Source organism: Tupaia chinensis, unplaced genomic scaffold (genome assembly GCF_000334495.1).
Source record: "Tupaia chinensis unplaced genomic scaffold, TupChi_1.0 Scaffold000028_1, whole genome shotgun sequence".
In the NCBI taxonomy this organism is placed as follows: Eukaryota; Metazoa; Chordata; class Mammalia; order Scandentia; family Tupaiidae; genus Tupaia; species Tupaia belangeri.
This window is the reverse complement of record NW_006159458.1, coordinates 7,592,972-7,606,765: the sequence shown is the minus strand read 5'-3', so window position 1 is coordinate 7,606,765 and position 13,794 is coordinate 7,592,972. Positions and strand designations below refer to the sequence as shown.

The following is a 13,794-nucleotide window of genomic DNA, read 5'->3' as shown; positions in this document are numbered from 1 at the left end:
ATAGATAGATAGATAGATAGATAGATAGATAGATAGATAGATAGATAGATAGATAGATAGATAGATAGATAGATAGATAGATAGATAGATAGATAGATAGATAGATAGATAGATAGATAAATAAATAAATAAATAAATAGAAAACAGATGCCTGAAACAGGAGTACATTTCATTTGCTCTTGAATTGTATTATTCCACAACTATTTTGCTACTAGATATTTTTCTACAACTTTTTATTAATATACCTTCCAAGGGGAAACAACACATGGGGTCATGGTTAGGTCACTGGACTCCCACATAGTCAACCAGTTTCAAACCTTGGACCTGGTAGCACAAAACACACTCCGGGTGCATGTGTGTGTGTGTGTGCCCAAAATCCCAAGAGAAGAATGGGGAAGAAGGCATTGTGGTGTGGTCATCACCCCGGAGGGTGTTTTGTCACTCTCTGTCTATCTCTCTGGCCCGTCCACATGCACTAGAGCAAAAATCTATCTTTAAAACAAACAAACAAAAAATCCAAGGTATTCTGTGCGCACGCGTGTGTGTGTGTGTGTGTGTGTGTGTGTGTGTGTGTGTATACTTCTCTACTCTGACGCTTTTTTGAGCAAGTTTAATCTCAAGGTTGTTTTTTGTTTTTTTGTTCGTTTTTTTTTTTTTTTTTTCTTGAGCAGTTCAAACTCAATCCATTTAAATGGGTTAACTTTACAGTAAAAATCTTTTGGAAATTTGATCACTATTGAGGTAATAGAAATTTACCTTAGTGGACCACTGTTAAATACTATCCTATTATTCAACCTATCAAAGTAATTTAGACACATATGTGCTAAAGGGCAATATTAAACAATTAGCAAAATTCCTAGTTGGTTGAAACAGCATAAGTAATGGTTAAGGGCATGGATTCTAGATTAACAATCAGTTTGAATAATGGCCCTAACATTTTGTCATTGATATATTTACTTGGTCTCCTTCTCTGAAAATGGAGATAATAAGATTCATATTATTTAGATCATGTCCATGGCACATTGGAAGGGCTATACATGGCAGCCCTGGGTACATGGTATACATGAAGAGTAAAAGAATCATTTCATATATATTATGTAACACTGTAGATATAGTTTATATAAAACAGGGGATGGCTTTACATGACAACCCTAGTTATAAGGTTTACAAAAAGATTAGATGAACTGTTTAATGTAAGTTACATAGCACTGTCTTTAATGCACAACACATACTTAATATATGGTAAGGATTTTTAAATTTGTAGACAGAACTCTTTACGTATTTTATGAATTTTCCCCAGTGTATCATTATTTATTCAATGTCTTGATGTAGGAATTGCGTGTCACATACAGTTGTATTAAACTTCATTGTCATTCTTGACTGCTAAGTATAAAACAGACTACTTGGGGCCAATTTTATGGTTTAATGATTAAGGCATCAGACCTCACATGGCTGACCATGAGGTTTGAGTTGAGGATCCCGAATCCTGAGAAACATGCCTGGCATGTGTGTATGTGTGCCAAAAATCCCCTAAGGAGGGAGAGAGGAAAATAGGAGATTGCAGCATGCCCATTCCCATGACGGAGGTGTTTTTTCCTCTCCTCTCCTATTGTCTCTCTCTCTCTCTCTTTCTGGCCAGATCACATGCCCTCTAGCAAAACAGATAAATTTTTTTTTTTAATTAAAAAGACGACCTGATAGAGCATAGTTACTACCAAATATAATGTAAAAATACATAGGCAAGTTATTTTGAACTATATTACATAGGCCAGATATTTAAAACCATGAATTCAGTATGAGCTTTTAGCATTTCATGTCAGTTAAAGTGATACTGACAAATAAGTTGTTTTAGCCAGAACTTTTTGGGTAATGGCAGGCAAAAATTCTATAAAAAAGAAAAAGATACACACAAAAATATATCAAAATGTTTTTCTACAATTTATAACTTTAAAAATAGTTCAAGTAATTGCTTGAAGAAAAAAAAAAAAAAGCCTAGCTAGAAGAGAGCGTCTCTTCTTCAACCCATATGCAAACCTAATTTTCTGTCTAACTATTTCACCTCAGTGGCCTCCTTTTGTGTCATGCACTATTCTCTTCTAACTTCTGAATGTCTGTTAGTTTGCTGTTGGCCTGGGTGAAGTTGGAAATAACATGAGCTTTCTATTGAGAAATCTGCCCCCCTTCTCCCAATGAGAGGAAGCAAAGGCATGAATATGGTTCCATCATAATGATTTAGCTGGGCTTAATGAAATTTTCATCACAACCTGCTGTTCATTTTAATGGCCTTTGAAAAACAATGGAAAAAATAGCTTGAGGGAAGAAAAGAGTTTTCTGTGGCATGTTATTTGTGAGCTTAACATTTAGTTACATTCACTCTCTCCGCTCCTCTCATCTCCATATTGCTGATCTCATCATGGAGCTATAATGTTTTCTAGTTTTCAAACTAGAAGTTTTGCAGTTCTTCTGTTAAATTCATTCTTGAGTATTTTTTTTTTTCTTTTTGATGCTATGACACACCGCAGAGCTATAGATCATTTGTTTTCACTGTCTCATTGTCTTAATGCTTGGATGATGAAAAGTTTAACTGTCCATTTCCTGGTCCAAACATACTCTCTAATTAATGAAGTCTTTAAAGCCAATGTAACTCTCTGGTTGTTTGGAGACTGTTTTATACTTCTTTAGATGTATTTCTCCATTTTTCTTTCTTTGCTATAAAAAATAGAAAATTTTTTAAAAATTCTATTTGTTTCTATGATACGACTGTCTGCCTTGTTACTATCTTTTTTTTTCTTTTGTCTTGGTGATTAAGATGTTCACTTTATTCAAATACATAAATTACTCCTTGATGCACCTCTCACTCATTGCTGTTATTAAACATTCTTGTGATGGTTAATTATTGATAAGAGTATTTATAGTTCTAGATATTCAAAGCATATGTCTAGTAATTTTGTGTATGTAGACATAAATGCATCTTAGTGATTCTATATTGACAGAGAAATTATCTTTCTGAAACTCAGACTTTTAGATGCTTGCCTTGTTCAATTCACATTACAATTTTATCTGCACCTTTATATATGTATTCACATGGCACTCCTCAGCTAACTTGTTAATAGTTTTGTAGAGGTGGAAGTACAAAAAAGCCCATTACTGTGGGAAGTACAATAACGAGAACTGTATAACATCCACACGCAATAATGTTTTGCGTCGGTGGTTTCTACTATGAATGCCGTCTCTCTGCTCTTTTGCCTGAGTACATGTTCATAGATTTTACAGTTTTCTCCTAATTCCAATATTTAATGTATCCTGATGAGGAAATTTGGCAGTATTGCCCCCTGCCCTCTTTCCTGTTGAGATTTATTCACTGAATTTTGGCCAGTCATGTACTTCCAGATTAGGAGTCTAGGTATCTGCTTGGATGTCAACATGATACAATGGGGAAATGCCAAGATTATGTATCAAATTTCCATAAAGGACATCATCTAAAGACTAACTCCCTCTAATCTATTTTATGATACGATATATACACCATAAAGCTGGTTTCCTGTAGATCTTAGCCCTGGAATCTGAATGTATTTCAAACAACAAAAAAAAATTTTTGGAGAGTTTTTTTTTTGCTATAGGGTATGTCGTTCTCCAGAAAGACAAAGACAGAGAGTCAGAAAGCAAGAAATCACCCCCAGGGGGGATAGTCACACCTCAATCCCTCCTCCTCCATTCTCCCCTTGGGATCTTGGGCATGCACACACACGCACCCAGTGTGAGTTTAAGCCACCGGGTCCGGAACTCAAACTGCAGTCAACTACATGGGAGTCCAGCAACATAGTCATTATGCTAACTGCTGGTCTCTCAAACAAAAATTTTTAAGTAACATCTAAGGGGAACACTTCCTAACTTAAGCGTTACTCTACTACCAATATCAAATAAAATTATCACATAAATTAAAAACTATAAACCAATATCGCTCATGAACATAAATGCTAAAAGTCCTCAATAAAATATTAACATATCAAATCCAACAATATATAAAAAGAACTATAAACCACAACACAGTAGAATTTATCACAAGATTTCAAGGCTAGTTTAGTGTTAGAAAATCACATCACAACAACTGTCTAAAGAATAATAATAATATACTATATCAATAGAGTCAGAAAAAAATCTGACAAATTATAACAAGCACTCATGATTAAAGCACAAAGAAAACTAGGAACAGAGGAGGATCTTCTCAACCTGATAAACAATATCTACAAAAGGCCTACAGCAGGGCCTGGTGGTGGTGTTGCAGTTAAATGCTATACCGTGCAAGGCAGATACACAAGAGAAGGTTTCTAATTTCTATCTAGAGACTACTCTGAATACACCAGGAATAAGTCCGCCCGTGATCCAGGCTGGCTGAAACCAGACATGGACTGTGGAGTCAAGACCCTGCTGGGGATTCTCTATTTCTGTCTCTGTTTTTCTCACTCACAGAATAAACAAATAAATCTTAAAACAAAACAAAAACCATGGCTAGTCTCATACTTCTTAATTAGAATTACTGCTTTCCCTTTGTAATTAAGAACAAGGCAGAGATGTTCAGTATTATACTGGAAATCTTAACACTCCATGAAGACAATAAAAGATGTATGTTTTGAGAAGAAAGAAATAAAACTGTCTTTGTCTGAAGATGACACAACTGTCTATCAAGAACATCTCAAAGATTAGACAGAAACTACTCAGGTTGATAGCAAGTGCACAAAGTCCTCAAAACACTAGGTTAATCTACAAAAGTCAATTGTTTCCTATATACTAGCCACAAACAATTAAAATTTGAAGTTAAATACATAATATAATTCATGTTTAGAGTTATATTTTTATATCATAAACAAAATATTAGGTATGAACTTAAAATATAAATAATACCTATTTGTGGAAAACTGTAAAACTTAAAAGAAATTTTAAAAAATCTTAAGAAGTGAAGAGAGATTTTGTGGTTACGAATAGGAAGACTCAATATTTTTAAGATATCAATTCTTCCCAATTTGATCTTCACATACAATGCAACTCTAATTAAATCCTAACAAGATATTTTTGATTCTAATGATGCTAATATTTATAGGGAAAGGCAACAGACCCAGAATAATCAACATAGCTCTAAAGAAAAAGAAGAGAGCTGGAAGACTGACACCACCTAACTTTGAGACCATTGCTAAACTACAGTAATCAAGACAGCATGCCATTATCAAACAACAGACCAAATGATCACTAAACCAGAATACAGAGGGCACAAACAGATCGACACAAACAGAGTAAACTGGTCTTTGCTAAGTAATAAAAACAAGTCCATGCAGAAAGTCTGATCTTTTCAACAAATGGTGCTGTATCAACTGAAATCTATATGTGAAACAATGAATCTAGACACAAAACTTAAACCTATTCCAAAAAAACAAACAAACAAACAAAAAACCTCAAAAGGAATAAAAAACCTAAATTGTAAAATGCAAAACTATGGAAGTACTGGAAGATGACATAGTAGAAGCTCTAAATGACCTTGAGCTAGGAAATGAGTTGTTGACATACCTCAAAAAGTATGACCCATGATGGGGGGGGGGGGGGGACTGATAAGTTGGACTTTATTAAAGTTAGAAGTTTTATTCTGAAAAAAGACAACATTAAGAGACTCAAAGTACAAACTGGAAGAATACATTAGCAAAATACATTTCTGATAAAAGACTAAACTCAAGAAAAACATGACTCAGTTAATAAATGGGCAAAGGGTATAAATAGACATCTCATCAAAGATACACACTACAGTTCATCAGCTTTTCATGTGTTTAATTGCTTAATTCCATATGAAAAGATGATGCACACTTGGGCCAGCAGTTGCCGTAAAGGCAAAGTCACTGGACTCCTATGTAGGCGACTACAGTTCATGTCTCAGATCTGGTGGCTTAAACTCATGCCAGGTGTATGTACATGCATGTCTAAGATCCTGAGAGAAGAATGGAGGAGAAGGGATTGTGGTATGGCCATCCCCCCTGGGGGGTTATTTCTCGCTTTCTGCCTCTCTGTCTCTCTCTGTCTTTCTGGAGAGCACACGTGCCCTATAGCAAAAAAACTCTCAAAAAAAAAGAAAAAAAAAAACCATAAAATGTAATCATTTTTTAAAAAGGTCTTTGCCACAGAGTGTGTGTGCTTGAGACAGAGACAGAGAGACAGTGAGGGGAATATATATTACACATATTAACCCCTAGGGAGATGACCAAGCTGTAATCTCTTTTCCTCTATTCTTCTCCTGAGATTTTGGGCACATACGCACATGCACACAGCAATGAGTATCAAGCTGCTGGGTCTGGGACTCAAACTGCAGTCAGGCATGTGAGAGTCCAGCACCTGAACCATGACATCATCTGCTGGCCTCAGCAATTTTTTAAAAAAATCATTCAGGACCTTGACTATACCAAGAAATATACAGAAAGAATGTAATTGTACTACAGATGTATGAAACAACCAAACTGAATGGAGAGGGAAAAGGGTAAGTTATCTATATAGATTAACTTTAGAATGACTGGAAACTTCAAGATTAAAAGAAAAAAAAAAGAAAACTGCTCATGAGCACTGTACACTAGCTGATAAACATTTACCTGTGGCAGTATTAATTAACAATTTTGATGCTATAATACATAAATGCTGGGATTAAACAATCAAGTAAATGGATAGTGGATGGTGGGAGCCAGGTTCCTCATAGTTGGAGTGAGAATGTATGGATCAACAAGATTTCAGGATAGAAAATCCACATGGAAATGGATTACAGCTAGAGACCTGAATAAGAACTTGTGTTTAGGAAGCCAGACATTGGGGCACTGGTAAAACAGCACTCTGTGAAACCAATTCCCAGGGAAAGGTTACAGATCTGTGCTCGCAGACAACCTTGAATAAGCTGAGCATGAGCATGCCCAGATTTGGAGCAGGCTGAGGACGAGGGTGGCCACTGGTACCAAGACTCTGTTGTGGGGTGTTGTCACTATCCCTCCCTCATCTGTCCCTCTCTCATTTGTGAAAAAATAAACAAACAAACAAAAAACCCCACTAATGTTTAGCTTAATACAGATGTAGATAAATACACATATACATTTCTTCACTCTTAGAAGCAAGGAGGACAACTAATATCTTGGTCTCACATTCTCAGAACATTCTCCAATGAGAGGAACCAGGGCTTCTCAGAGAAATGTCATAATCTAGACCTGGTGCAAGAAATATACAAGATGAGCTTTCAGCATCTTATACTGTATGCTAGAGAGTAGAGAAAGGCTAAAGCAATAAACGCAAGCACAATGAGAGTATCAAAGTGACATTCAAAGCATAAAATAAATATCTATGAGTTCATATTAATTAAAAAATCATTGATTAAATTAATACATAATGGATAATTCCAAATAAATTATGTAGATACTCCACTGTAAAGGAAGGGAAGCACTACTCCCTCCTCCTAAATTATAGACCACACATTGTAATTTCCTTCTAGAGAGAATGTGTGGAGAATGGGCAGGGAGCAGCATTACAGAGAAACATGCCAACATTACTCTAGCCAGGTGATAAGGTCCTCATCATTCCTTTTTTCTTTTTAAGGTTTTTGCCATAGGGTGCATACACTCACTGCAGAGAGACAGAGAAAGTGTGAAATCACTCCCGAGGGGGGATGACCAACCCCAACCCCTTTTTCTCCTCTGTTCTCCTTGGGATCTTCAGCATGCACATACAAACGTCCAGTGCCCTATTCATGCTGCCATGCCCAGGACTCAAACTGTAGTTGAATATATGGTAGTCTAGCACGTTAACCACCAATCCACCTGCTAGCCACCTACTCAACATTCTTTTTTTCTTTTTTTTTTTTGAGAGGTTTTCCCTATAGGACCTGTGTGCTCACCAGAAAGACAGAGAGAGACAGAGAGACAGAAAGCGAGAAATCACCCCCAAGGGGGGATGGCCACGCCACAATCCCTTCTCCTCCTCCATTCTCCTCTCAGAATCTTGGACATGCACGCACACACGCCCAGCGTGAGTTTAAGCCACCGAGTCTGGGACTTGAACCGCGGTCGACTACATGGGAGTCCAGTGACATAGCCATTACACTAACTGCTGGTCCCCTAATCAACATTCTTAATCATATAAAAAGTATGAGCTGTCTTTCAAAAATTTATGGAAAACATGTATTATGAAAAACTATGCATGGACTTCAAAAGAAAATTTCTGTACCAAAATGAACTCATACCTTAAGTCTATTCCCCCCCCAAAAATATTTTAAAGTTCCTTCAAGTAACTGATACAATGTGACAAAACCAGAGGTCTTCTTCCCAGAACCCAATTACATGATTTAATTAGAAGAAAAATATCAGACAATTTCCAATTGAGAGACTTCCTGCATATACCTCAATATCATTTGTCAAATTTTCAAAGTCATCAAAAACAAAGATTGTGTGGCACAGTCAGAAAGCCTAAGACATGACAGCTTCAATGTAAAATGTTATCTTCTATGGCATACTAAGACAGAAAAAGCATAGTCGATGAAAACTAAAAAAAAAATTGTAATAAACTATGGACTTCAATTATAATGTATCAGTATGGTTTTAACAAACACATCAAACTAATGTACGATGCTAATGAGAGAAGAAATTGTGCATATGTGGAGAGTGGTGGTGTGGAGAGAGTTGCATGTGGGATCTCTGCACTATCCATGTAAGTTTTCTGAAATCTAACACTGTCCTAAAAACAAAGTCTGTTGTTTTTTCAAAAAGTAATGTGTGCATTACAACACTGAACCATGACCAGAGACCACTCTGAACACGCCGGACACACGTGTGACCCTACCTAACTAGCTGACTGAAGTGAAGAGTCAATCATGGTGTCAGGACCCAATCGTACGAGCTGTTTTACTCTCTCCCTCTCTCTCTCTCTCTCTCTCAAAATAAATGAGTTAATAGACTTTTAAAAGCTATAATTCTGGTTGATTTTTATTTTCTTTCTTATAATGTTTTGTGTTTTTAAAACAATTTTTAAAATAAGACCATGTAACTTTTTTTTCCTTTTTTTGGAGAGGTTTTTGCTATAGGGCGCGTGTGCTCACCAGAAAGAAAGAGACAGAAAGCGAGAAATTCCCCCCCAGGGGGGATGGCCACGCCGCAATCCCCTCTCCTCCGTTCTCCTCTCGGGATCTTGGGCACACACGCATGCATATACGTGCCTGGCGTGAGTTTAAGACACTGGATCCGGAACGTGAAACACAATCGACTACATGGGAGTCCAGCGACATAGCCATTATGCTAACTGCTGGTCCAGATCATGTAACTTTTAATATCAGAAAAAATAACCCTGCCACATTAAAAGAAAAGTGTCTGGATCTACCTTAAAATTCTAGTTTTATCTCCATGAAAATGGGGAGCAATATAACATAACAAAATATTCAATGTGTTTGAGGACTGAAAAGATTATCCCTAAAATGCCTATAAGAATTGTATAAATTTTAACCAAAATCTATGCTCCTGATATTCATCTTGTAGAAAACCCAGAAATATTTACCTACCACATGACTCTTGAATATATTAATTAATGTACTTTTTGTTTCAAATATATTGTCACCAGTGTCCTGTCTAGAAATGAGTCAGACTCAGTATCACACAATATATGCAGTATATTTGTGATGTAAATATTTTTTGTATATCATTGTCTTTCGGGATTTTTGTTTGTTTTTCATTTCTATCTGACTGAAACTGGAGGCATATTCCTCTATAACTGCAGCATCCATGCTTAGGATGGTTAGGTTAACATGAGAGTTAGTATTCATCTGTAACCTAACCTTTCAATTGTGCATAAGTTTATACAATTTGCATCCATTGATTTATTGGCAGTAATTTTAAGATTAGTTTGTGCACATATCACGGGTAGGCTGTTAGCAACTATTAAAGAAATTCAGAAATTGAAATCTTACTGGAAAGACTTTCTATAAGTTGAACAAATGGGAACTTAATTATTTTTAACAGAGTTGGAGAATCACTAATTTTTCAATATCCAATATGCCAAACCATATTAATTTTAGGATATATCAGAAATAGATCACTCTGACTATCAAAATAAGATGAATAATGTATAAGGGGTACAAAACCTAATGAAATTCTTAAATGATCATTTTAGGGAAAAAAAGTGATAAGAGATGAACAAATTAGATTACAGACTTTTGGTAAGTAGGTGACTATTCTGGGTTCTGCTGCCACATTCCTTTTCTTAAAATTATTGATTTAATTTTATTTATTCATTAATTTATTTTAATTTGACCAGAGAGAGAGGGAAAGTGAAAAAGCAAGCCACCAGGTTCAGGGCTTGAACAATGGTTGACCATGTAGGCGTCCAGATCCTTAACCCCCATGCCACCTGCCAGCCCCTCTGCTGCCACATTCTATTCTTGAAGTTTTAAGTTTTACTTAACCACAAGTTGCACATGTGTGAAAATAAAAAAGATAATCATAATATAAATGAATGACTTTAAAAATAGGGTAGAAATGTTTAGTGTTTCTGAAAAAAAAAAAAACAAAGAATTACTATCCATCATCCCAGCATTGTTTCTTTCTGGTTGTTAGAAAAGTCATGATGCACTTTTGCATTGAAAAACATGAAATACTACACCATGACTTTTCCAATGACCCAACATTTTGTTCAATTTAACTTTGAGTCTACATCAAGAAATAAAACTACACATTAAAACCAAACTATTTAAACAAGGGGACAGCAACAATTTTTTCTGGTCTTTACCTTCTGGCTCATTTTTGATGAGCTCCTCCATTTTCCTCTGCTTCAAGGTGTCAACAACATCAGCCAAGCTGCCTTTGCGCCTTTCAGGAGTGCCCAGGGCAGTACTAGACAAGGACTCGCCACTCTGTCGCCCACCTTCTTCTGCCTTCTGAGGTGAGGTAGATGAGTTGTGTGGGGCAAATGAAGACATAACTTTATTGCCATCAACTTCCTAAAAAACAAAGCAAAGGAAATTTTTGCTTAACGTACAGTAACTGTAAGAGAAGTTGCTCTGCAAATGCAGTAAGAAATTTCAAAAATGAATACATTAATTTTACAGGCTAGCATTAGCGTAAGTCAACCATCAATTCACAGGAGAAATAAAAAATGGGAATTTTCTCCTTTAAACTGAGTACAAATAGTAATACATACTTACAGGAATGATAATTAGACTCATTCTAGGCATATGACATTTATTTTACTGCTTCTTCTTTTGAACATTAATGTAGAAATCACCCAGGTTAAATTTTTTCATGGTGTTGTAATATTTAACAAATTATATTATGTGTACTTCATTTTCAGTAGCTGTGTCTTTTTAACAGTACTCCTAATTAAAATAGGGTTCTCTACCACTCTTTCATGCTTATTTATTTATTTATTTATTTATTTATTTATTTATTTATTGAGACACTTTTGTCTTAGCATGTGTGTGCTTGCTTGAGAGAGAGAAAGAGTTAGTAAGAAGGAAAGTGAGAAATCACCCCCCGGAGATGGCCATGCCACAATCCCTTCTCCTCCATTCACCTCCCAGGATCTTGGGCATGTATACACATGCACCTGGCATGATTTTGAAGCCACTGTATCCAAGACTGGAATGGCCATGTGGGGAACCAGCAACTTAACCGCTATACCATCTGCTGGTGCCTCCCTCACATGCTTTTAATGTAGAAATCAGCCAGGTTAAATTTTAAGAAAGCATCAATCACAGAGATGTTTTTAACCCCAAATATATTGCAATTTCTGTTCTGCTTATGGTGAAAATATTCCCAATCTTGATTTTTTTTAAAAATTCATGATAGAGGGACCAGCAGTTGGCATAATGGCTATATCACTGGAATCCCCACATAGTCGACCACAGTTCAAGTCCCAGACCTGGTGGCTTAAACTCACACTGGGCACATGCGTGTGCATGCCCAAGATTCTGAGAGGATAACGGAGGAGAAGGGATTGTGGCATGGCCATTCGCCCTGGAGGGTGATTTCTTGCTCTCTGTCTCTCTGTCTCTGTCTTTCTGGTGAGCACACGTGCCCTATAGCAGAAACCTATCCAAAAAATAAAAAAATAAAAAATAATTCACGATAAAGAGCCCATGCCTGTAAAAAGATGCACACAGACAAGATCTCGTGACACTGAGGTGCTTTTCCCTCAGTCCTCCAACTTCTTAGACTCTTGAGTCTAAGCATGTTCCAGACCAACAGAACCAGGGATTCTAACTCGAGCATGTGGCTTTCAGCGCTGCCATTTTTTTCTCCTACTGTAGCAGCAGGCTCAGTCAGTGATCTCGTTTGTTACCTAAAGCAAGGCTTCTGTCAATAATCTACTTTGCACATTAGGCCTCATTTTCTATGTAAAGGTTTTTGAAGTTTTTGCTTCTTCATGGTATGTGTGCATGAATGAAAAAAAAAATTCTATAATTATACAACTTAATTTTGTATTCTATTATCATTTCTCTCACAACTTCTAGCATAGCTTTGGCAATCTGTATGATATCTGAAGTACATTTTACATAAAAGATACTAAATTTATTTCTCATATATTTTCACGGGGAGCAAGTGATATGAAATGATGAACTATTAATTTTCATATTTAAAGGTTTTCTTTCAACATCTCTTACTTCCATAATCTTTCAACTTTCCACAAAACTGAAAACTCTTCTTGAAAATAATTGATATTCAGTATAATGGATTATCTATTTACACATTTCTTCTCTACCTATCTAAGATATGTTAATAAGCATCTGCTGACTCCAGAAAAGTGACAAATTCACATTGATATCTAATTTTTAAAGGTTAATACTAATATTTGTACTATGTTAAAAATACAATAAAATGGGACTAGTAGTTGGCGTAATGGCTATGTCACTGGACTCCCATGTAGGCGACCATGCTTCAAGTCCCAAACCCAGCGGGTTAAACTCACACTGGGTGCGTGTACGTGTGTGCTCAAGATCCCAAGAGGCAAATGGAGAAAAAGGGATTATGGTGTGGCCATCCCCCTGGGGGGGTGATTTCTCGCTCTCTTGCTTTCTGTCTCTCTGTATGTCTCTGTCTTTCTGGCGAGCGCACATACCCTATTGCAAAAACTTCTCCAAAAAAGAGAAAAGAAAAAATATATATACTAAAATGAGACCAGCAGTTGGTGTAATTGCAATGTTGCTGGACTCCCATGTAGTTTACCACGTCTCGAGTTCAGACCCAGAGGCTTAAACCTCACACCAGGCACCTGTGCATGCATGCCCAAGATCCTGAGAGGAGAATGGAGAAGGGATTGTGGCATGGCTATCCGCCCTGGGAGGTGATTTCTCGCTTTCTGCTTCCTTGTCTCTCTCTGTCTTTCTGGGAAGCGCACATGCCCTATAGCAAAAACCTCCCCCCCCCCAAAAAAAAAGAAAAAAATATATATATACACTAAATTATCAGAAATAATATAGCAGATTAATTTTAAAATGTCATTATAATTTCTAAATGTAGATTTAAAATAGAGATGTCAATACAATCTGGTAATATGATTTTTTGTTGGTATATATGTAGCAGTAAGTACAGGGACATTAACTATGGTACTAACATGAGTTTGTTGGATAGGGCTGAGTAATATGGGAAAAGCAAAAGGTAAAATATGTACACTACCAGACTCTTCTAAATTATAATTCTAAATCCTTGATGATTTCCATTTCTTATAAACATTACTGTGCTAGTCTCTGACTAGCACTAAGCCTTGACTGATACAATATAGACAATTTAGTTTATTATGTAC

The 13,794-nt window shown here is 36.3% G+C and overlaps 1 protein-coding gene across 10 annotated transcripts in view; it reads right to left on the bottom strand.

The window, feature by feature from the left end:
* SOX5 (SRY-box transcription factor 5) overlaps positions 1 to 13,794 on the bottom strand; it is a 1,018,333-nt gene that overhangs the window by 376,201 nt on the left and 628,338 nt on the right. For all 10 annotated transcript variants that reach the window (XM_027771080.1, XM_027771084.1, XM_027771082.1 and 7 more), the window contains one exon: positions 10,783 to 10,993. In XM_027771080.1, the coding sequence (XP_027626881.1) occupies positions 10,783 to 10,993 (211 nt within the window). The remainder of the gene's footprint in view (positions 1 to 10,782; positions 10,994 to 13,794) is intronic.